The 26,018-nt window shown below is 42.1% G+C and overlaps 1 protein-coding gene across 2 annotated transcripts in view; it reads right to left on the reverse strand.

Annotated features, from left to right (window-relative positions):
* The window catches only part of FGD3 (FYVE, RhoGEF and PH domain containing 3), a 228,930-nt gene that overhangs the window by 73,528 nt on the left and 129,384 nt on the right, over positions 1-26,018 (reverse strand). For both annotated transcript variants that reach the window (XM_090021259.1, XM_090021260.1), the window contains 2 exons: positions 18,491-18,659; positions 16,910-17,507 (listed from right to left, as the gene is read on the reverse strand). In XM_090021259.1, coding sequence (XP_089877385.1) covers positions 16,910-17,507; positions 18,491-18,659 — 767 coding nt within the window. The remainder of the gene's footprint in view (positions 1-16,909; positions 17,508-18,490; positions 18,660-26,018) is intronic.

The raw sequence follows: 26,018 nt of genomic DNA on the forward strand, positions 1-26,018 counted from the left end.
ATGTATTTAAAAAATGTTATTTAAGTTACTGTTCTGGGCTCTCCAGAGCAGCAGCAGATAGCAGCATCACAGCAGGAACTTCGGGCAGGAGAACACAGGCAGGGACACAGGGAGGCTGCCTGCATTCTGCTGTCCCCATCCCCAATTTCTGTGATGGTGCACAGGAACCTGCAAAAACAAAGGAGACGCCACACACCCAACTCCTGCCAATTTTGCAGGTTCTCCCCCGTGTCAGTTCTCCCCCCACACCACCACTTGCTGCTTACTCCTGATCAGAGGGGAGGTGAAAACCAGTTTTAAATTTAGTGCGGTTTTTGCCTCCCAGATGGTCAACAAAACCAGTGGGGCTGCCAGTGCCCCTTGGCCAATCAGGGGCAAAGACAAACACCGGGACTTTTTCCCTCTGTAGGAAGCACTGATTGTGCTGGTGCCACCCCTGTTCCTAATCATGGGCAACCTGTGGGAGGGGGCACAATCCCCCCCAGTTTCTGTCAAGGCTCTTGGCAGGGGCCCAATTGGCTTGTGTTGTGCTGCTGACCAGGTCTGGAGCTGGGACTGGAGCCGCAGCAAGCAGCCTGGGTCCAGCCATCAAGCCACGCAGCAAGCTGCCCCCAGTGCCATTGTTGAGGGGGGTTGGGAAGGGGAAGGGACACCAGCAGCAATGGCAGAAACTGACAAAACCTGGTATTTACTGTAAAAAAACAACATTTATAACTTTTAACTATATTAATATGCAGTGCATCCTGCCATGTATCCCCTGCCCCATTTTTGTTTTTCTGGCATGCTGGCACTCTGACACTTTGCAAGGTAGACACTAGGGGTGTGCGAAGCAGGCCCTATTCTATTTGGATTCGGCCTGAATCAGGGACAGTGATTCGATCTGTTGATTCAGATCACTGCCCCCGATTCGATTCAGCCGAGTCCAAATCTGAAGATTCGATGCTGATTCGATCAGCAATTCAGACATAGACACAGCTTTAAATGTTTTTTCTATATAGCTCGAGGTATCAGTATGGCTTGTGAATGCTGTGATGCTGGGGCAGATGGAGCATCCCACAGGAGGATGGGGGGGCCCCCCTATGTGTTTGGCAACAAACCGGGAAGTGGACTGGAAGTACTTCCGGTCCACTTCCGGGCCTGCTGAGGAGCACATGGGGACCCCCGTCTCCCCCTGGGTGGCCCCCAGACCCAGGAGGCACCAGCTGCCAACCTGGGAGGGGTGGGGTACAGGAGGCCCCTGCTGTACACTCCCAACAGACACAGAAGTGAACTGGAAGTGCTTCTGGTCCACTTCCGGGTCTGCTGCCAAATGCGCCCCTCATACTTCTGTGAGACATTCCATGTGCCCCAACATCGCAGCATTCACGAGCCATGTCTGGTACCTACAGGTATGTAGAAAAAAAACATATAAAACTGTGTCTATGTCCGAATGGTGGAATCTTTCCAGGTAGATTTGGAGGCTTCTGATTTGATTCGGAAAGGTTAAAGGATCCTCTGATTTGATTCAGATTCAGAGATTTGGCCACTAAATGTTGCCGAATCGAATCAGGGACCAAAGCTTGGCACAACCCTGTTAAACACCGTGCGGTTTTTTCAGCACTCTGGCCAAAAGCATTGCCTACCCCTGATCTAGTCAGTGTGTTATGGTAGTCAAAAAGCAAAGAAAAGTATAAGGTTTATGAAATGGGAGAGAAAATAAATATTAAAAATATTAGAATTCCCTTAGTATAAAGGGATGGTATACCCTGGATAGAAATGCTATGTCCAATTCAGATCTTGCTCTCTGAGAAACATAAAATAGAAACAGCAAGAATAAAAGAAAGGTGAGAAAAATAATCGGGGCAAGTTTTGATTTTCATTAGAAGACTGCAATGAGTGAATTGTTTCAAGAGGACATAAATAGGAGAAAACATGAGAGAATTACATTCATATATTGAATGGGATAGTGCAGGTAAATTAAATGCTTCTGTTTACTCTCATTTATAAGCCAAGCAAGTGAAAAATTCAGTGAACCTGAAAGGAAATAAATTTAGACAGAATGAAAATACTCTTTTAAAAATGGCAATATATAAGAACCCTGTCAAAATCATTGTCAAAATTCAAAAAGGGACATTTATATAGATAAGTGAGAAGTTCCACATTTACAGTAGATAGCAGAAAATACAAGTCAATCACTAAGTGATAGAGGAAAGAAATACATTTTCTCTGCATATTCCATAAAATGTTTATTTCACCCTATTCTGATGTAATTTCTTTAAATGTGCATTGCAACCTGCCATGAGCAATAGGATACTGTGGAAAAAAGCTCTGAGATTGCTCCCTATGTATTAAATTCATTGTGTGTAAACTGAAATAATCTATCTTATTTTAATTACTGCACTGTGCCCTACCTGACTGCACATATAATAAATATTGATTTTGTGCCAAATATATAAAATTAATGATAGTAAAGCAAAGCCCTGAACTTGCCAAGGGGAACTACAATGTAGTATTTTACACCGAAACATAGCTTTGATCACTCAAGTTGCAATAAAAGTATGAATCTCTCATTGGGAGTACATTTTTTACATCTCTCATTGGGGACACATTGCCAATTTTGCTGAACCTGGGGAAAAAATCTAACTGAAAGGCACAAAATTTAATCTGCTTTAACCGGATTAGCATACTAACCACTATTGTTTGATTTGTTTGACTTCAGAATTTGAAAAAAAATATTTTCCTCCAAATACATTTGTTCTCAGAAATAAATCTATATAAAACACAGGCACTTCTAACCTTCTGACCTTCACCATCTGTAAATCAGTTTATATTTAAAAAAAACCCTGCAAACATCTGTTCAAATATCAAACAATGGCTAAACAGAATTTTAACACAGTCTGGACAAAACGCTTTTAAAAAGACATTGTAGTGTCAGCTATAATTTCTGGTGGTGAAGACATGGGGACATTTAAATGGGTGAATTTTCTAAGCAATTCTGATACATGCTCACATTTCTGGCTGGCACAACATTTTAAATTTAGTATGGGACAAGTGCAAAGCTTAACACAGCTGGGCTGAACTTTACTTCAGAAATACTACTTGCTGGGTAAAGTACTGATCACTTTGGGAAAAGTGGCAGAATCTGGCTGTAAAAATGCCATGGAGATTTAGTGCTCTATAACTTAAAAGGGTAAAATTTAAAACACAACATCATGTACACATGAATTTGGTTTATTATGCAACAATCTGGACTAAACCTTGCTCAATTTAGTCATCAATTCCACTATTTCATCAGCAATCTGACTGAAGTCAAAAGGACTTTTCAGTTGAGCATGGCTAGCAAACTTTAACTCAATGTGAATTAGACAGCATCTGTAAGCAAATGCAAGTAAAATGTTTGGGGTACTGTCTGACAGTTAGAATACAGATGTGTAGGTCAAGAAACCCAGACTCTGTTCCACATCATGCTACTAATATGCTGCATGACCATGGCCAAGCCATTTAATCTCCTACTGCCTCCTCTGTAAACTATACTTAAACAAATGGCTGATAATATATGTTGGGAACCAATGAAAGAGAGCTATCTGTAAAGTATAAGTTTAGCATATCTAACAGAAGAAGTGTCACTTTCAACAACTGTAAATTATGTTCCTTTGTAGGCTACATGAATCTTCCAATTCTTAGTCCTTGTAAATATACCTTACTCCGATTTTGACAAATATTTTTGTCAGCTGACCAGTCAACATTGTAATTATGCTATGCATTCACCGCCCATCATTGCAGTTGTAAGCATACTTCAATTTTATATTTTAATTTTTAAGTATTATGTTGCATTTCTTAAAAGGAAGAGAAGAAAAAGGGAAGTAGCAAGTGTCTATTTTGTGACACAGGAAGCTTTCTACATGATTCAAAGTAATGACTGCAAGATACTCATTTTACAAATGGCCTGATTATTCCTTCCCAACCACCCAGAACACGTGGCCAGCACAGTGCTCTAATTCCAAAAAAGTGAGAAATTCCATTTTGCAAACACAGTGCCAATTTATTTATTTATTTATTACTGAAAAGGGGCCAGCTTTAAACATCTATTGAAATCTGTTTGTGCCTGAACACAAAGTTACCACAATCATAGCTGTAAATGGGGTAACTTCATACCAGAGTCAGCCACATGTATGTAGGATTTATTCAGACCTCAGTTTTGGCCCCAGTGTGCAGCCACATGAGAGCCCCCATATTCCACTGAGCAAGCTGTCCATGTTGCTGCCGTCTGTAGATTGGGAATATAGGCTACTATGGGACTGCTACTCTCCTGTGTCAGCAAGTGGAAAATGGGAAAGGAGGGGGTTAGTGATATGGGCAAGGCTCTATTGCTCCACTGTTATAATGTGCCAACAGTGCAGCTGAGCCAGGCCTGAAGGGCAAATGCCATCCAAAGAGCAAGTACAGACTACTGACCTTGACCTAGGAACAAGAGGGAAGCGGAGGCTACGGTGATCTTTGTGTCACAGTCTAGCTCCTTCCTCTCTCTTGGGACTGCACAACTCTAGATTGTCTCTTATCCAGGATAGATTACAAAATACTAATCAAGCCCTCAGTTTGCATTTATAACTCTTTTTTTTACCCAAAGTCAGAACTGCTTTCAAGCCAATTACTTTCCCGTTTACTTCCATCTCCTCTAGACGCTTGACCAGCTGCATCAACAGGATCAGTTGTTATGGAGATGAAGATCTGTATGTCGTCAGCATAAAGAAGACTTTTCACCCTACATCTCCCTATTGTGTTTACCACCTGATTTAAACATACTGAACAGGGCAGAAAGGGTACTGTCTACTTCCTAAAGGTCTCAGATACATGAGACACCATCCCACCTCTGCCCTCACTCCCGCCACACATACAGAAATCCTCATTTGAGCAAGCTGTGCTAACACCAACACAACATCAGTAATCAAGTCTTAAACCCAATTTTAAATTTTGGGAAAATGACTGTTCAACCAATATGCTACAAAAGTGACAACTCCTCACATTCCAATTCATTACAAGAGGCATCTGTACTTAATTTTGCCAAAGAGACTGGTAAAACACATTTTTATGAAAAGCTGGAAGCTGGTCTTAAACAGAAAATAGTTTAGCAAATACTTGTTATGGAAAAACCTTTCCACTCAAAAATGTTGAAACAATATTGAAGGGTTATTGATTCCATAGACTATTTATAATTCTCTAGAGTCTGGATGCCTCAGATTTCCAAGGTGGCAATAAGAAGATACTGATGAAGACAGTGAGTCTGTTGTTTCTTAACCAACAGTAAGACAAACTTTGACAAAGCAGATGTGGAATTCTGGGAAAATTAGATGGATTTATCTATAGTGTTTAAATATCATGGAACTAGGAAATAAAGAGGCAACATGCCATGAAGTGCTACAAGCCTGCTGAAGGAACAAGTCTCAAAACCTGCTTTAGCTGGTTAAAATGGTCCAATTTCACAATAGTTGCAGGTGCTGGATCAGAAACAAAGGTAATGATTTCACTGCTCTTTCAAGGCAAAGTAAATACTTTCCAATGCGCATACAAAGACAATTTTACCAGAGTAATTCAGGTCAAGTTTCCTAATGGACAAGTTACAATGGTCCCACAAAGGCCCTAACAAAATTCCCACTGATTTAGAAGAGGACTAATTATGATCACAAAGAAGCTAATCCAAACATGCAGTATTTTGTCACACCTAAAATAGCTTACACTCATCACCGGGGATCCAGTCTGCAAGAGCTGTTTGGAGCTGCGCGGAGTAGAAGGAGGGTGATTGGAAACAGGGAGCAGTGGTGGGGTGGTGGTTGGAGAGCCAGGGCTTGGGGACTGGGTAGGTAGACGACAGGGTGGATGCTTGTTGGCCCTGGGGGGAAGGAGTTTGGGTGCTGGTGATACAGTGGGGCAGGGGGGTCCGAGGCAGCCCAGCTCAGCGTTGTTGCCAGTGGGGACCACCAGAAGGTACCACCTGCCCCTCCAGTGGGCGAAGAGGACAAGGGAGGGGTCCTTCAGGAGCAGCGTGGAGTTGTGTGGCACAGGTAGCAGCTGGGACACCATATGCTGCCCGGTGCTGCCAGCTGTGGCTTAGAGGGAGGACCAGCACAGCAGCGTGAGGCCAAGTGCAGCTCTGACCGAGGCCATGCTGCAGGCAGCTGGAGGAGTGCAAGGGGCTCCAAGCAGTCTTCATCCCACTCAGAGTTGGTCTCGCTCACGTGGGCAGTGACAGAGCAAGTCTGGCCCAGTCCGAGCTGGAGGGAAGAGGGGATGCCAGTGGCACCACCCTGCCCCAGGCTGGGGCTCCCAGTCTCCTGACTCCACACGGCCACCCCTGCCCAGCCATGCAGCTCCCCGCTGCCCCTGAAGGACCCCCCAGCCCCTTCCCCTGCTGAAGTCCTGTCAGTCCACACTGGGCCAGGTGAGGTGGGGTGTGGGGGGAACAGCTAGGGGATCCCTCTGTCAAGGCTGCGGGAGGGAGTGGGGGGCAAGGGGCTACAGGTCAGAATGAGGGGCACCAGCGGGGCTGGGGATGGTGGAGGTGATGGGCTGGGAGTGAGGGGCACTGACAGGGCCAGGGGGCTGCGGGTTAGGAATGGGGAGCACTGGCATGGCTATGGGTGGGGGCTGTGGTTTGGGAATGAGGGGCAACGGCATGGACAGGGGCAGTGCAGCAATGTATCAGGGCTGCTCAGCATCCTGGTGAGTGAAGGGGGCAGGGGGAGTTCTGATTTTCCAAGATAAAAAAACCAAAATCTAATGCCAAAATATACAGGTATTTAGAATTACTAGTGTGTGTGGGTGGGGATGGGGAAAAAAGAAAAAGAATAGAAATATTTTTCTTTGCAATGAATGTTATTCTTTTGTCTTTGCCTTTGTTTTAATGTTATTTACCATTCTGGAGGAGAAGGAAATAATCTAGGTATTTCATCATTATATATGCACAGCACAGCCTGTCTAGAGGACATCAATGGCTTCTGTAAATTAGCACCCAAATGCCTATCTGTCATTAATGAATTGATCCTTGTAAGACCCCATGATGTAGGAAAGATCCTATCCTATGATTTTACAGATGCAAAACTGAGGCACAGAGAGACACAATGGCAAGTCTGAAGTTACCCAGGGAATCTATGGCAAAATAAGAAACCGAATGTGGGTTTTTCCAAGTGCTGGGTTTTCACCCTAATCATTGAACCATTCTCCCTTTTTAATCCTACTTTAATCTGCTCCATCGGGCATTTATGAGCAGGTCAGGATCATACTCCAGTCTCTTTACAGATGGATGCCAACCAGTTCCCAGATGCACTGAAGAATGAATTATGAAGTAAAAAACTCTCAAGACAGTTGCACTCCTTTGGGACCATGAACATCACAAAGCTCAGGACAAAAAACCATGAGGGAACAAAGAAGGGATCCTACAATGAAACACACTCCCAGAAGAGATGAGGCAATTTTAGAGCTGGACTGACTGTCTTTAGAGTCCGCAAAACCTTGCCACCACAGTAAAAACACTGCTCACAACCAAAGCCTGCCCCCAAAAAGAAAAAAAAAAGATCAACAGAAAGCCGACCAACTAAAACCACATGCACATATCCACCCACATCAACACCCCAAGCAGAGCTTTCACTCTGAAAGAGACTCCGTTATGTCCACCATGTTGGCATTTTACTTGGAAGGCACTCACATGGCAATAAGCAGCAGGATGGATGGATAGAAAGATAATTTCAGAGCTTATGAATAAACATGTTTCCACATATTTTAAATATTTAAATAAAAAGACACAAAAAAGTATTAGTCACTTTCAGAGACATTACTAAATTCCTGCCAGGCTCTAGTTCCAGAACCCCCGCTAAAATTACTAGACTATAGAATGTGACAGCCATTCAAATCCCACTTCCATGTCATTTCCTCTCCGTAAGTATCAAGACTAACATTTCATTTCTGAGCTGCTGACATTTTCTGAAATGCTATCTAAACTAATATGCTCTCTATGTTCAGTTTCAGTTTGACAAAAGACAGAAAAGAGTCTCAATTACTCACTTTTGTGTTTTTAAAATATATTCCAATAAGTGCATACTGACAGGGAGATCTGTTAGACTGTGGCACAGACTCCCAAGGGACATTTAAAACTAGACTAAATAAAATGATAAAAGCTACATGTTAGGGAATTTCACCAGCCAGTGTTTTGTAGATGTAAAAGTTGTGGGAGGGGACAGCTGGGGTTGAAAACTGCAAAGCAAAAAAAGTCAGCATTTTTAAAATTATTCACGAGCTCCACTTAACCTGATGTACTGGGAATTATCAAGTCATCATTAAATCAATTTGAAACTGTAATTACTACGTCTCTGCTCCTGATTATAAACAAAAGCTTTCTGGAGACATGTATATTACTACTATTTTCCCCCAGTGCATGGTTCCAAAAGCTTGTGTTGAGGACAAGTGGTAGAAAAAGGGACAAACAGGCCCACACCTACCAAAAGCCTTTTTACAAATGAAACCTCCAGAAGACAGGGGATGGCCTTGCCCCCTTCTCAACAGCTGATACTGAGGCGGGGCTCTTTGGTTTCTTTATAGACAAGGAGTAGCAGCTTTATTCCACTTCCTCTTTAATGGAAACCTTTTTCCACTGTTTTTGGTGAGGGTGAAATGAATCTCTGAAACTGCTCACTTCGGAGTTGTCAACCACAGCAATCAGGACAGGTCGGTCTCCAAAATCGTACTAGTTGTTCCCACTGAAAGATCAGGTGAAGCAAAAACATACTCTGAGCTTTTCCAGATTCATTCCCCACTGCCTATAGTCAAAGTAAGTTGAATCAATGAATCAGGGAGGACAACATGGCCACATACTATGAAAATCACCCTTGCATGGCAGCTTTCCATTATAATTACACCATTAAAAGAGGGAGCAAACTATGTGGGTGCAAAAGTGGCAACGTACATCATGAAGCTTCTAGCATCTACACAGCTGCAGAGACAAGTTAACTATGAACAGAGCCTGATGAATGCAAAAGAAAGAAAATGAGCAGGATTTTTAAAAGGAGTGCAAGGCTGAAATTAATTTCCAAATACAATGGAGAAGATACAGAGCAGGCCAGACAATACAGTATATGCTTCAAGAACAAAGTAATTTAAATTAGAAGCTGTAACAGATAATTAACAAAAGAAATGTCTTCAAGTCTTCTGATGATTGACTACAGGGATAATTCCTTTCTCTAGAGTTTTCATTAAGCCTCTTTATTTACATATTCTTTGCACAGCACTTAAGATGCCAATCTATCAACTGGTAAAAAAAACTTGGTTTATGTTGTTTAATGGGAATAGTGTAAATTCTGACTTTATATTGAATTAGAGACAGGATATACAGAGGAAAAAATTATTATCATAAATGCTGCCACTGGCTCCCAAATATCTTACAAAATGCTGGCAGGCAGCACTAAAATGCATTTTCACAAGGAGTCAAATTCTTATAACTGGAACAACATAAGGGGACAGTTTTGGTTAATCCTGTATTCCTGACAAAATAATTCTTCCAATGATTTCTGTTTTACCAGACTAGAAACTGTAAAATTGAGTCTATTATCATCGTTGTGGCATTTTACATTCATTAAATAAACTCTTTATATTGGAAAAAAATAAATTATATATTCTATATCTCTATATATTGCAAGGCAAATGGAAAGTGCCTGATTGAAATCCCTTTTATAATGGAGCAAGCGTCAGATGGACCAAGAACAGCCATGTTGTGACATGTAAACCACTGAACAGTCATCAGATGAGAACAACTGGTTTGAGCCAACAAACTGCCTGTGAAAAGCTCCTGACAATAACCAAATCCTTCACCGATCTAATAACATTTCCATTCAAAGTTTAGGAATGAGGGGATATATAAGACAGATCTATGACAAAAATACAAGGCAGGACAAGTATATACATAGCACAAATTTTCATGAGCTGAGGCTCACTTTATCAGATGCTGGCTGACTATAAAAAATACATACAGAGATACAGTTAGCCATGTTAGTCTAAAATCGTGATGGCAGAACGCAAGGCAGCTTTGCATGTAACAGACTAACTAAATCAGGGATGTATAGCATAAGCTTTTGTGAGCCCAAGCTCACCACATCAGATGCTGTAAAAGGACAGACAAAGCAGTGTATCATTTCAAAAATTAACTCTTTCATAAATGATTAACTTATATCAGGGGTATGGCACATGGGCCAGTTCTGGCCTGCAGAGGTACTGGATCTGATCTGCTGAGCCAGAGGGTTTTGGTGGAGTTCTGGCAATGGGGCTTTTTGCCCATGCAGTCACCGGGTGTTCAGAAGCTTCACGTGTGGTGGCAGTGGCCAGGTCCTAGTGTCAGCCCACCTTGGACCCAAGCTGAGTCATCCCAGCGCACCCCTTGAAAAGGTTGCCAACTCCTAACTTATGTGATAGCCAGGAATCTCTACTTTACAGAGAATGGTATAGAGACATTCTGTCTAGATTCTTATACTACAAACAGCACAGTATCTACCAACCTACTCCTGGTATCACTGTTACTTAGGATCCTGCTACACGTTCAAATTAAACCTAGACAGAAATAGCTATAGAATTCTTACGCATTTGCATGCACTAACTTTATCTGGTTGGCTCTTTTTATAGCTGGATAATCACTTTTATCATGCAATAATTACTTTGCACATGTGCCTGGTCAATTAACCAGTTAACAGTGTGAAAATTACTTTGCACTTGTAGCCGATCTTACTTTGCATGTGTTTAATTTATAGGGGCCATAGATTAAATTCTTAAGGACAGAGACCACCTTTTTATTACACTGCATTTACACAGTATCTAATACACCATAATCCTGCTTCATGACTGAAGCTTCTAGGTGTTACTATTATACAAAAAAAATTATCATCGCCAACCAGCAAGCCCTGCTAACAGGAATACAGCACAAGAGGCGCTCAGTTAGAACGTCTGCAGCCTAAAGGAACTTTGTCTCATGCACAGCACTGTCAGCAATTCTTCTTTACTGAGTAATGGTGCCCACATCTTTATAATTTATTCGGGTTTAGAAAAATGGGCTTACCATATAAATTAATATTTTTAGCCATAGGTCAACGCTAAAACCAAGCAGCTTGATGTAGAAACTTTAAGTGCAGTGTACTTGTATGCTAGAATGGGATCTAGTGCACAAGGCTATTTATAAAGGCAGGGAAAGGATTTTTTTTTTTTTTAACTTGGCCAGTAGGGCTGTGTGAAGCTTCGGTCCCTGATTTGATTTGGCAGAAATCTGGCTTGATTCAGCAGCCGAATCCCCGAATCTGAATCAAATCAAAGGACCCCTTAATTTCTCCAAATTGAATTGGAACCCTCCAAATCGATTCGGAGAGATTCAAAAAGATTTGGTGGTTCAGACGTAGACACAGCTTTAAATGTTTTTTCTACATACCTCAAGGTAGCAGGTGGCTCATAAATGCTGCAATGCTGGGGCGCATGGAGCATCCCACAGCAGAGTGTGGGGGGGTCCCCAGTGCACTTGGCAGCAGACCTGAAAGAGGACCAGAAGCACTTCCAGTCCATTTCTGGGTTCTCCATGGACTGCGCGGGGGGCGCCTCTGCACTCCCCTGGTTCAATGCCTGGGGCCTCCTGGGTCTGGGGGCAGCACCCGGGATCTCCCTGCAGCCCATCTCTGAGCCGGGGGTCCTCCCAGCATGCTCCTGGGTGGACCCGGAAGTGGACCAGAATTACTTCTGGTCCACTTCCTGGTTTGCCCCCAAACACATGGAGGTCCCCCCGAACTCCTGTGGGATACTCCATCTGCCCCAGCATTGCAGCATTCACAAGCCGCGTTGGTACCTTGAGGTATGTAGAAAAAACTTTTCAAGCTCTGTCTATGGCCAAATTGCTGACTTTCCAAATCAGCATCGAATCTTCAAATTCGGATTCAGCTGAATTGAATCAAGGACAGTGATCCAAATCAACAAATTGAATCCCCAATTTGGGCTGAATCTGAATTGAATAGGGCCTGCTTCGCACACCCTTATTAGCCAGTAGCAGGCTAGGAATCTTGCAACACCCACCCATGTGTCAGGGACTCGTTGGAAGCTTTGTCAGGATTCTTCATGTTCTATACTTTACATCATGTTATTTCTATTTTTGCCCCTCTAGCTGTCTGGAAACTGTAGCTCGTACATCTTCCTGGTCAGAGAGATGAGCCTAATACAGATTTTATACAGTTAGATCATAAAGCTTACACTTCTGGGAAATATGAATATGGACTTTATAAAAAGTCTTTAGTGCCAAATTCTCTTAAGGATCTTCAATGGGGTTGAGAAGGCCTACAAGAAAGCAAGCTGAAAAAGTGAGTAGAAATCAGGGTGGTATCCGGGGAAGCAATAGAGTTACAAGGTATGCGCATCAGAGCTCTCAGGAATTTCATCAGTTCTCTCTCTCTTAATCTTTCCCCAGCTGTTTCCAGTGAATCCTACTGCTCTCAGAGTCCATATATTTCAGTGGGATTCCTCTCTACCTTCTACTCCAAATGCTTGCAGACCACATAGGATTCAAAGGTTTTCCTTGGCCACAATGAATCCTACAACCCTCCTGCTTCCCTCAATTCACTTTTCCAATTCTCTGGACCTTGATTCCTAATCCATTCCATTTTTATCTTCCTGTAATTTGTTAAATCCACATCAACTATTATAGACCATTATCAGAAGCCTAAGTCTGAGGTACCTGATACAGATTAAAGTGCACACTGACCAAAATAAATATAAAAATCTGTGTCAGTGCTCACGGTTCAGATCCTTGATAGCTGCTGTGAATTACAGAAGGTTCAGAGGAAGGGAGATCCAAATATTATTTATTTATTTGATTTATATGCCACCCTCCCCAACAAAGGCTCAGGGCAGCTTACAAAAAGAAAACAGAATTAATTTTAAAATGGAAAGTGACATGACGTCCAAAACATCTTAAAATGGAACTAGAACATCAAGAGAAAACAGATGTCCCATAAACAACATCTCAACCTGGTTTTGTCTGATGAATGGTTGCCCAACTAGGAAGGTCTTACAGCACTTCTGAAAGATGTGGCAGGCTTCAAGAGGAATGGAGGTCTAAAGCTGAAGAGCAACTGCAGAGAATGACCTCCCATATGTTTTTGCCAAGAGAACCTGGTTAAATGGTACTTGTAGGAGGCTGCTGTTGGCTAACCTTAGGGATTGCAATGGGGCATAAAGGAGAAGATGACCCGTTACCCAGACCATTTAGGGCCTTATAGGTCAAAACCAGCACCTTGAATTGTGTCCAGAAAGCGATTGCGAGGCAGTGCAGACTCTGAAGTACTGAAGTTATGCATTTCTAGTCACCCACCCCTGTCAAAATATGGACTGCCATGTTGCACATCAGCTGCAGCTTCCAGACATTCAAGGGCAGCCCTATGTAGAGCACATGGCAGTATCAAGACATGGATGATGATAGCCAGATCAGTCTGCAACTCCATTTTCCATTCATCTGACTTCCTCCTTGTGTCAAAACAGCAAATCTACTACACTTTGCATCTACTACATTATCAATTTCACAGGGCCAAGGGGAACTGGCTGGGAGCTTTGGCAGGACCACGGACCCCATACAGTGTGAGGACACCAGCATAGTGTGTCACAAGGGATCTGCATAGCATGCAGCTCAATGGCCATGTGGCAGGAGTTTCTTTGGCCCCAAGCCACTTAGAATTTGGACAGCCCTGCTCTAAATGTTTAATAACTTATTTATTCAATTACTGATTGAAAACTGTGGTCTCCATGTTAAATTAGGAAACTGATTCTGAACAGTTTGGTTAAAGGGCACATTATTTTTCCCCTTGATTTAGCCTTCCCAAAACAAGGCACATGGTTTTATTTAGGGGCATGTGATGTGCAAATAAATAAAGTAAATTTTTTCCCTCTCAATTTTCATTCTGAAGATGCTACATATACCGTTAAATGGATGCAACTGACCAGCTGCCTTACAACAGTCAGTGAAATGATTTGGTACATAGTTAGATTAGACTATCAGTTGACTAAGCCTCTAAATGTACTTTGGACCCACAGACATTATGAAAACTAGCTACACAAATATAAATTATTATAATTATGCTGGAAAATATTATTTGACTTTAAAGTGAATTGTGTATTCACTCATCACATTGCTTTGGAATATAAACAACTTTTACTTTGAGAAGTTTCATAGTTTCATAGTTTGTAGGGTCAGAAGGGACCTGAGCAGATCATCTAGTCCGACCCCCTGCCATGGCAGGAAAGATTACTGGGGTCAAACGACCCCAGCAAGATGAGCATCTAACTTCCTCTTAAACACCCCCAGGGTAGAAGCCTGCACCACTTCTCTTGGAAGCTGGTTCCAGACCCTAGCCGCCCTGACTGTGAAGTAGCACCTCCTGATATCTAACCTAAACCTAACCTCTGCCAGCTTGTGACCATTATTCCTGGTCACTCCTGGCGGTGCTCGAGGAAACAGTGACTTCCCCAATGCCTGCTGATCCCCCCTGACTAGTTTATAACAGGCCACAAGATCCCCCTCAGCCTTCTCTTTTGGAGGCTGAACAGGTTCAGGTCCCGCAGCCTGTCCTCATAGGGCCTGCCCTGTTGTCCCCTGATCATATGAGTGGCCCTCCTCTGGACCCTCTCCATGCTGTCGACACCCCTCTTGAAGTGCGGCGCCCAGAATTGGATGCAATACTCCAGCTGCGGCATGACCAGTGCCACACAGAGGGGGAGGATCACCTCCTTGGACCTGCTCGAGATGCATCTGTGGATGCATGCCAAGGTGCGGTTGGCCTTCCTGACTGCCTCTCCACACCGCTGGCCCATGTTCATCCTGGAGTCAATGATGACCCCCAGATCCCTTTCCGCCTCCGTGCTGGTAAGAGGGGAGTTCCCGAACCTGTAGGTATGGTGCCGGTTGTTCCTCTCGAGGTGCATCACCTTGCACTTGTCTGTGTTGAAACCCATCCTATTCTCATCCGCCCATCCTTGTAACCTGTCGAGGTCTGATTGCAGCCTGTTGCATCTGCTAAAATAAACTTTCAAGTTTTGCCTTAATGTCAGCTAGTACTTTAAAGTTAATGTCTTTGGTAACATCAAAATCAATGTTTCTGTCCTTCCCTCTGATTCAACTTGTGGTAGTAACTGATAGTTATGCAGGAAAAAATGCTGTGCCTGCTGCATTTGGATTTACCAATCTGCAATAACTAAGTTCAGAGCTCATTACCATGAAATTCAGATGGGTTGCTATGTTTACCTCCTGATCCAGGAGTCTGATTTGCCTCCCAGTTCCACTGGGTTGAAATCAGGGAGCAGTTCTTGATTTACACTAGAAAAATTAGAGGAGAATCAGGCTTTCTATATCTGTTTGGTTACATAGTAGCTTTATACCGAAGTCCACACAATTGGCCAAATCCTGTACACATATAAACTGGTCAAGGAATTAAGTCTGAACATTATAATAATAGCAAGGTAATGTAGTTTGAAAATGAATTAGCTTTCAACAGGTTTTCCAAAAGAGTTATATCTGTACCAACTTTGTATCTAATGGGAACCATCTACAGGACTTAAATAACTGAACAGTTAATTAAGTCCATGAAAACTGTGACTGTTGACAGTAGGTTGAATTGTATTCCAGATGGTAGAAATAGAACAAGCATATGTTAAAGCATGTATGTTTGCTGGAAAAGATTTATTTTGCACCCTTCTGTTTGTTTCAATGTTGCTATTGTTCTGCCCCTTGAAACTCCTATTATCCCACGGCAAGCTATATCCTGTGACAGAAGAGTAAGGGATTTGATGTGCAAATTGCATTCATTGTGCAAACCGATCCGAATGCCAAGCTATATGTTACGCTATTTTACAGCTTTTATCTAACATAACGACTTACATCACTGATCCTATCACCAATGAACTTCCTGTAAATCAGTTGGTACTTACATCCTTCCCAGCACTGGCACAGATACCAAGCTGGTGTAAGACAGCATGTTGCAGAGGCCTCAGGGTGGGGCCTATAATTCACAGAAGACCTTATTGCCAGCTTGTATCATGTGTTATAACTTAATGTAGTATCCCTCCCTTCCTACAAACACTTGTGTATGTGAGTACTGTAATCTTTTCCGTGTGATAAGCTTCATTTACTTCAAAAATTTTGAACCACCAACATTTTGCAAAAGATTTTTCTGAAGGCACTCTACTACTACTATCACCTCCACTTCCCTCATCAGGTAGCTTAATAAATAGGTAAAGAAGGTATTTGTACCTATAATTACTATGTATTCCAGGAAGTTCTTTTCTAGCTACAGTTACTTGGACCATTACATAGTATAATTTACAGAGAAGCAACCTTCCAAAGAAACTTTTTTAGTGAAAAGAATGTCACATAGAAAGAGGTATAAGCGTCCTTTGTCAAAAAACAAGGGTTCATATGATGTGCAAATACTTCCATTTGGCTAGGATTTCAGGCACAAATTTAAGGCATGGATCCTGAAAGAAGCTCTACCTGTTGGATCCTTGCATTCACACAACCCCATGGATATTAGCGGGGGTTCCAATAGCTTACAACTGAATTTGGGTAAATTCAGAAATAAGGCGCAATTTTTTAGCTTCTGACTGTAATTAGTCACAGGAAAAACTTGCCAACAGATGCAGTGGATTTGTCATCACTTGAAGCCTGTTAAATCATGAGAGGAAACCTTTCTAAAAGAGAGGATCCAGGTCAGACACAATCTTGTGACCTGGTAAAGCAGGAGGATAGCTGAAAGGATGATTATGGTCCTTCTGGGTTTAAAAATCTATGAAGGTAGATGCAAGGAACCCTGGCACAGAGATAGTTTCAGGATGAGATTTAAAGAGTATTTGAAAGTAATGAACACACTAGGTATCTTACCTTGTTTACATCCAAATATTCTAACTTTGGCACTTCTGCTGTCTCTTGTTCCTCACTACTTCCATCATCAATGTCACTGTCTTCATCCTGTGTTGAGTCTCTCTTCTGCTCCACAGGTGAACATTTGCTACCCTTTTTGTCAGTATCCATTTCAATCGGATTTCCAGATGCAGTAGACTTCTTCTGTTCTGTGCCTTCTTCATTTGGAAAAGTCTCGCCTGCCACACTACAAGAAGGGCTGTCAATTCCACTGTCTCTGTTGGGAATTTTACCATTACCATTTAGCTCTGTGGTTGAGTCTTTATTGCCAAGTTCTCCAGACGGCTCTTTGCTCACATTCACAGCAGTACAGTCTTCATGGCTTTTGTTATCCCCTATGCTTAGTTCCTTAATTTTCATTATGTCTGTGTTAGATAGATCTGAACTGCATATTAGGTCTGGCTCATTCTCATCTGGCTCACTTTTTTCATTTGCAGAACAGTCACTGGATGCTACCATGTCAGAGTCATTTGAGCTTGGTTGTTTGGAGGAGTCTAATCCAGGTTCCATCCTAAGCGTTAAATTTAATTGGTTTCTTTGAAGAATGTGTATGGGTTGCCTGAAGGTAAAGAGGGAGTCCTTGGTCATTCAAATTTACATTTTCAAGCTGGGATGTTAAAAAGTGTCTAAGAGGCCCAATTTCCACTGAATTTCAGTGGAAGTTGGGCCCTACAGTCCCCCATCAGGCACTCTTTGGCCCTCCCAACCCAAATAACCCAATCACTTTATCATTTCTTTTGTCCTTCCTGAAAGAACAGTTTTGCTTGTTTGCTTAAACAGGAACTAATTGTCCTTCCGTGAAATTAACTATGCAAAGCAGCGTTCTTTTCTGCACGTTAAGAGTTTTAAAGGGACAGGACTGCAAGAAATGTCAAAGTGCTACTTTCAAAATGTATTTGACATGTTTAAGCATCAGCCCTAGTGGAAAGAATACTTACAATAAATGACCAAGCCCTATATCTTGTAACTTTGACTGTCAGTAAGAATGATCATGTGAATAGCTTTGCAAAAGCAACCAATTTTCCTGGAACATTTGTTGAACCAAATCAAATATTTCTTACAATGTCTTTAGAAACCAGGTTGCATATTACATTGCTTTGTGATATGCTGCAATCAAATGATGTTTTCCCTTCACAAACATTGGGTAAACAACAAACATGGCATTTACTCAAGGTTATAAAGTTTTACCTGTAAAATCAGAAGCCTCATTTATTTAAATTACACTGATCAAGCTTCTGCAATGCCAAAACAATTTGGATCCAAACTTTACAGACATTGGCACAAAACTGCCATTCATTTACTGATTTTCATCATGACCCATGATAGGTCACAGATGAATACGTCTTAAAGAGACATTGCTTCTTGTATCCTGCCCCCATAATCACATAGTTAAGTTTAGGGTTTATGATTAAACCAATGGCTTAACACCACATTCCACACAATTACAATAAATATTCCCTGAGGTTATTTTTCCCACTGAATGTACTTCAAAATTCAATGAAAAACAAGCAACTTAATCAAAAGGCACAAAGATATATTTACCTAATACTTTCAAACTTTTCAATGAGGGTATTGACGCCTGCTGATATCTGTGTTTCTTCCTCTTCAAGCACTAAGTTCCTAGATGACTTGGGGTCAGCTGGCAAAGGTCGAGATGGTGCTGGAGGAATTCTCTCCTGTCCAGACTGGAGGTGGACAGGCTTAGGAGGTACTAACAAAATTAAGGGGAAATAAGAGAAGATAAATTTCCTTCCACTGAGGATAGTAGCCCCACATTCTGATGAAAGAGTGGGAAGTATCCATTATCCAAAGCTGTTTACTAAAGACATAAGAACTAAAATAGTCCCAACTTATTCCTCACACAGGCACATTATGAAATGTTCTAAAGATAGGAAAATGGCTTCTCTTGCATTTCTACTAAGTTGTCAGAAACACAAAGTGGCTGACAGAACGTTACCGCTTCCTTGTTGCCAAACAGGATGCATAGCGCACACATGCAGATTTGGTTTTGCGACTGTTCTCATTGCCTCCACTGGAGAGCCACATTTTCTTTACATTGACTTTTCAAAAGTCAGAATTCTGCTCAACTGAACACACTGAACTACAGTTGTAACAAAAGCACAGATCTGCATGCCTCCTATTCATTCTACTACAAGTCTGCAAGCAACTGTGTACTAGACTTTCTCTCACCTTCCCTCCCCCATCTCCGCTGTGGTACAGTCTTCTTCACAAATTTCCTTCCTCTTTTGGTACTGCGCTGAATAAGACACCATGCATATAAAATGCTTGCTTTAAAAATGTGACCATTGTGGGAAAAATAAATTTAAAAACTTGGTGCCTTCACCTTTTAATGAGTCCTTTACCAGCTTTTCTGATCAATGTAATTTAACAAAATGTACGCATTCAGCTCCTCATATTGTTTGCAGAGTAAATGGTTTTATAAATACGTAAGCAGTAACCCATGGCAACAGGTTTATATGCTTTTACCACTTAGTATAATGAAATCAACTTCACATAAATAAACTTTAAACTAGAAGCTAAGAAAATGACAGTAAAATAAATCCAGAAGTGTGTATTGCTTTGAGCAATACTGTCCAACATTCACTCAAGCCTAAATTGCTTAATGGGGAAATATCCTAATAGTTCAATACATAGAATTCTAAACATATGCTTTCTTAAATAACTTCTTAAGAACAGCTTATTCATTTTTGCATATTAGCCAGAGCAACTAAATGACCCATACGGAACATGTTAGCATAATGTGATTAGTCTTTAATTATTAACAGTTTTGAATCTGTATTTTTAAGGGTTATTTTTTAACATAACAACTGAAACGTATGTGTTCCGAGAGAAATGATTCCAGCCATTTTTACTCTGTGTAAGAATTTCAGTCTTCAAACTTTCAGAAAGATGATTTTCTTTCCCTTGGACAGATGCTGAGTTGCTCTAAATTATCCCAGATCCCTTGAAGTCAATGACTACAGACAACTTAATGTGTTTGAATAGAGTATGCATTAGGATTGTCAACTAAACTGCAGAGCAACACTAGTTCAAAATAAAGTACATCTTTCTAATGATTTGAGACTTACTGGGCATTCAGAGTGGGAGGATTAAGCAACTGAACTGCCGTAATGTTTTCCAAGACCACCATGAATTCCCTACTGAAAAAATAAAGGAGGGGTCCTTTTTATGATTGAAAGAATAAAAATTCACAGAAAGACTGAAGAGAGAAGGGGTGGAGGAGCAGGGAAGGGGAACCTTCTTCTACATGAAAGGATGGTGGGTCTTTGCTGCATTTGTTACTGGCTTTGTTCACAAGGTCTATATATCCTTTTGATGTTTGTTAAACTTATTCAGCTCTTTAAAATTCTGTTGAACCTTATATACACTCCTGACTGAGTGGGAGAGCCATGCCAAACTTCACTGAGGTCTCTCTTCATAGGAGCATAGCAACTGGCAGGCTGGATCACACATAAGGATTCATGTAGGCCAGCACCCTGTCTTTAACTGCGGTAAGCAAAAGATGCTTTGGAAAAAGTTGTCAGAAGCCTGGTAAAGGAAGCTGTAGGATTAACTGCCTCATTAGGATTTATCCTGCTCTCTAGAAGTTAGAGACTGACTCAATTTGAGACTGATTAAAGCATGAGCCTTACTACCTTTCTCAACATTTTAACATTCATTGTAACGACTGTGGATATTCTTGTTATCCACTTAACGGCTAATCTCTTCTTGAATCTCTCTGAGCTTTGCCTTCTATAACTGTAACTTGGGATTTACTGTCATAGAAGTCATGCACTGTGTTATGAAAATATTTTTTCTATTTGTTTTGAATTTGGCTGTTACCAAAAAAATCAGAGTAATGGGTTATTGATCTTGGCAGACACTTTAAGAGCAACAGATAAATTATTACTCAGTACAATGAAAGCATGAACCAGACAAGAGACTCTATCAGTCATGAAAATGAAAATAGAGACTCACACCTGATACAGCTCTTCTTCACTAATAGGAAATGTACTAACACATTTTTAGTAGCAGTCAGGTAAGAACGGTCTTTGGATTCCACATCATATCAGGGTGTGAAAAGTGTTTAAAATGGAATAAAAGACATTTTGAAAATCGCATTCCTGACACCAGTTTCAATATCAATTTAAATTCTATTCTAGTCTGAGCTAGTATTTTTAATCAAATGTATCTGTTCATAATCAAATCCATTTTAGAGTGCTACAAACAATCAGAAAAATTCCTAAATAGTACGATGGGATTCTATCACAATCAGCCTAAATGGAAATGTGTAATCAGCATTATCACTAATGGAAATTATGTCACTGATTATTTTTGGCTAATCCAGGGATAACGGATCTAGAGTAAGAATACAAGAGAAAGTAGTGACATTTCAGTCAGGAAACAGGTTCTATCCCCTTTCAACCCTCCAAAAAAATTCCTGTATTACCATTCCTTGACCTGTTCTGTAGCTCCTCTTTGGGGACAGCAGGAGAACAGAATGCTTGGGCAAGAAACTGTGAGAATAATGGTATTTTCTTTAGATCTTGATCTATCCTGCTATCTCTATGCTTCTGTAGCACAGCTATCATGGATGTTTATCCTATCAGGTTGCCAATAGCTTCTATCCTCCCTATAGTTTTGTCACATCCTATCCATCACCGGTTAAAAGTAAGCACAGGGAAATGCAACACAGTAAATTGCTGTGCATCTAACTCCAGGTTAGCGCCATGAGAAAAGAATATGGTGTGCAGAGTCGCTCCTCTGAAGTGCTCCCTTCCTGCTCCTCCTTCACACTTGGCTGAACTGCCCTGCCCTCTATCAATTCAGCTCTTCCTACAAGAAGCTGCAGAAGAATTAAAGGTGAATGCTCTCCCACACACTGTGTAAAAGAATATGTATATGGTCCTAGATGTATCACATTACAGCTTCTTTAAAGCAGAACCAAAAGTACAGAGTTCATATGTACACTCAGATATGCTTTTCTGCCCCTATGATCTCACTTTGCTTGTGAGAGTGAACACAGAAGTGTGAAAGTGCATCTTCAGGTCATATAATGTTCAGAAAATGTCGAGAGAATTAACAACTGAATTTATATTGATGATGGCAATTGCATAGTTAAATCTTTTCTCCCTTACTTGGACATTCACCACTTTAAACCATGATGAGTAACTTTCAAATAGAAAGTTTTGTACCAAGGGGCAATACACATATCCCCAAAATAGCAAGTGCCAAATAATTTGAGCCTTTAGACTGGGTAAATCAAAACTGATTGACAGAGGGTGCATCCACACATGCGCTTTACTGCGAGTTGACTAATTAGCTCTTCAGTAAAGTGTCATAGTCTGGATGTGTGCCCAAATTAATTAATTCTGCCACAGAATAGTACTGTCTGGGACAACTACTATCCTAGGACACGGTAATTTATGCTGTCACAATGCACATGTAGACAGTTACTGGGGTATGAGGATGCTACAGCACAGAGGCTGCCTGCTGGCTAGCCCTGCACTGTAGCACCCTCATGCCCCAGCCAGCTCTCCACTGCCCAATGCCACCCCTTGGAGCCTGGGGCTGACCCCCAGAGCCCCTGCCAGCCCAGGGCTGCTCTGCCTCAGCTCAAATTGCTGCAATCTCAGGAGCACATGTAAGCACTGGATCCAGGAAAAGCCAACTCCAGCACAAAATGCATCAGAGTTTATTGCGTTAGAGTAATTGCATATGTAGATGCACCCAGAGTGGAGCAGATCTACATTGGCAGGGCAGTGATCTATAGCATTAAAAGTATTTTGACATGTGGTGATCTTTCTGAGTTCTTTGCAACAGCAGAATTGCTCTATTATTTTTCTGAATCCCCAAATAAGTGAAAACTAAGAGCTGGCAATTCCCAAGGGGTGCTTCAAAACTATTGGTGCCTTGAGTCCACAAAGGCTGAAAACTACTTCAGCAGGGGGAAGCAGCTGCAAGTCACAGGTCGTTGCTTCTAAGTGTAATGAATCCATGGCTGCATGCACACAAATAGTATGTTCATCAGCAAATGTGCACACATTTGGCAACAGAACAAAACCTTCTGATCTCTACAACTAAAGCAAAATGGAAAATCAGAATGAGTTGTAGGAGAGGTCGCATTAACACAGCATTCCTGGATTCACTTTTAACAAGTGAACTTCACCTCAGATTCCTAGTGGGTGACCACTGACTACAGGTGCTGAGGATAAACATCAGGGGTACATGTACACAAGTTTGGAGGCTGGTCTGATGTGCTGTAATTACAACAATTAATCGAGTAATTACCATGCTGCAGCCAGCCTCTGCATCTCATGTATCAGTGTCCCCGCATTTCAAAATGGCAGCAGAGGCACTTCCACCATTTTGAAGCAAGGGGACACTAATATATGAAGCACTCTGAGCATATTAATTAGAGCAGCTCTAATTAAAGAGCCCCTTCCCCACCTCCAGAGCATGTCTAAAAACAGCCCAGGAATCTAAAAGACAGGGTAAGGTAGAGGCAAAGGTCTAGGTCCTTCATGCCCTATAATTCTCCTTCTGCACTTATTGACACCAGAAGGCCAACTAGAGTTACGTGACCACAGTGATACTAAGGGAACACACCATTCAAAGACTTTTTTTATTTGTATTTATTGAAGCAAACCAGGAGAGCCAAGGCTGCAACTGAACTCCAACTAGCTTCGAGCATCAAGGACAATAAAAAGTCCTTTTTCAGATATGTGGGGAGCCAGAGAAAAAGCAAGGGCAACACTGGACCCCTGCTGAACCAGATGGGGCAACTGACACCCAGGAAAAAGCCAACCTATTAAATGGGTACTTTGTGTCAGTCTTTCATCAGTCCCATGGGACGCCCATGCCTACTATGGGACAGGGAGGTCCAGGCGAGGGAGATGACCTGCCTTCCATCAATGCCGACCCCGTGAAGGAATACTTTGGGAGGCTGGATACCTTGAAGTCAGCTGGCCCTGACAATTTAAAACCCAGGGTACTCAAGGAGCTGGCAAGCGTCACAGCCCAGCCCCTGGCATGGATCTTTGAGAACTCCTGGCGCTCTGGTGAAGTGCCCGAAGACTGGAAGAAGGCCAATGTGGTGCCTATCTTCAAGAAAGGGAGTAAAGTGGATCTGGCTAACTATAGGCCCATCAGCCTGACTTCTATCCCGGGGAAGATCTTAGAAAAGTTTATTAAAGAGGCCATCTTTAATGGACTGGCTGACACCAAGATCTTGAGGGATAGCCAGCACAGGTTTGTTGCGGGTAGGTCTTTCTTGACCAATCTCATTCCCTTCTACGACCAAGTGACCTATCACCTGGCCAAGGGAGAAGAGATTGATGTCATATATCTTGACTTCAAAAAAGCTTTTGATCTGGTATCCCATGATCACCTCTTGGCCAAACTGGCCGGTTGTGGCTTTGGCTCCACCATGATCCGCTGGCTGGGAAATTGGCTCCGTGGTCGGACCCAGAGGGTTGTAATTGATGGCAGTCACTCATCGTGGTGCCCTGTAACCAGTGGGGTCCCTCAAGGCTCTGTCCTGGGACCCATCCTGTTCAACATCTTCAACATTAATGATGTGGACATTGGAGTCAGGAGTGGACTGGCCAAGTTTGCCGATGACACCAAACTTTGGGGGAAAGCATCCACGCCAGAAGATAGGCGGGTGATCCAGGCTGACCTGGACAAGCTCAGCAAATGGGCGGATGAGAACCTGATGGTGTTTAACACCGAAAAATGCAAGATTCTCCACCTTGGGAGGAAAAACCTGCAGCGTCCTTATAGGCTCGGCAGTGCTACGCTGGCTAGCACTACAGAAGAAAGAGACTTGGGGGTCATCATTGACCACAAAATGAACATGAGCCTCCAATGCGATGCTGTGGCTAGTAAAGCGACCAAAATGCTGGCGTGTATCCATAGATGCTTCTCGAGCAAATCCCGGGACGTCATTCTCCTCTTGTACTTGGTCTTGGTGAGGCTGCAGCTGGAGTACTGCGTCCAGTTTTGGGCTCCACAATTCAAAAAGGATGTGGAGAAGCTTGAGAGGGTGCAGAGGAGAGCCACGCGCATGATCAGAGGTCAGGAAAACAGATCTTATGATGACAGGCTGAGAGCCATGGGACTCTTTAGCCTGGAAAAGCACAGGCTCAGGGGTGATCTGATGGCCACCTATAAGTTTATCAGGGGTGACCACCAGGATCTGGGGGAACATTTGTTCACCAGAGCGCCCCAAGGGATGACGAGGTCGAACGGTCACAAACTCCTGCAAGACCGTTTCAGGCTGGACATAAGGAAGAATTTCTTTACTGTCCGAGCCCCCAAGGTCTGGAACAGTCTGCCGGCGGAGGTGGTTCAAGCACCTACATTGAACACCTTCAAGAGTAAACTGGATGCTTATCTTGCTGGGATCCTATGACCCCAGCTGACTTCCTGCCCTTTGGGCAGGGGGCTGGACTCGATGATCTCCCGAGGTCCCTTCCAGCCCTAATGTCTATGAAATCTATGAAATCTATGAAACTTGAATGTTTTAAGTTTCAAAAAACAAGTAATTTGCAGCACTACTTCTGACCCAAAACTCCTTGCTATTTTTTTTTATTATGATAATTACATTTTGTAGGGGGCAGAGTGTTAAGTGTTTTATTTCTTGCTGTGTAGATAACACAATACAACTCACTGACAATACAAGGGACATTAGCTATTTCAGATCCACAAAGTCTACCAACTGAAGAGGAAAAAATATTTTCCTTATTCATTTCTCTTGAAATTACAAGAATCTTAGGTGTTACTTGTAACAGCAAAAAGTAACCAATCACACAGAGCGGTGATTTCTTAAAGTTGTTTTTGTCCCTTAAAATAAAGGAAATGGAACAGTTAAGGCAATCATTAAAAACAACTGTAAACAAGTGTTTTTTATGAGGGGTAACATATGCTATGATGGCCAGGACTTGCAAAAGCTTTTAGTGATTTCGATACCATTATTTTCAGATGTCAAAGATGAGAATTTGAAATTATTCACAGCGTGGTTGTTCTGCAACAGGCACAATTGCAAATCCTGGCCTATATTCTTATT

The sequence above is a fragment of the Crocodylus siamensis genome, chromosome 11 (assembly GCF_052110815.1).
Source record: "Crocodylus siamensis isolate JL-2025a chromosome 11, ASM5211081v1, whole genome shotgun sequence".
Taxonomy (NCBI): Eukaryota; Metazoa; Chordata; order Crocodylia; family Crocodylidae; genus Crocodylus; species Crocodylus siamensis.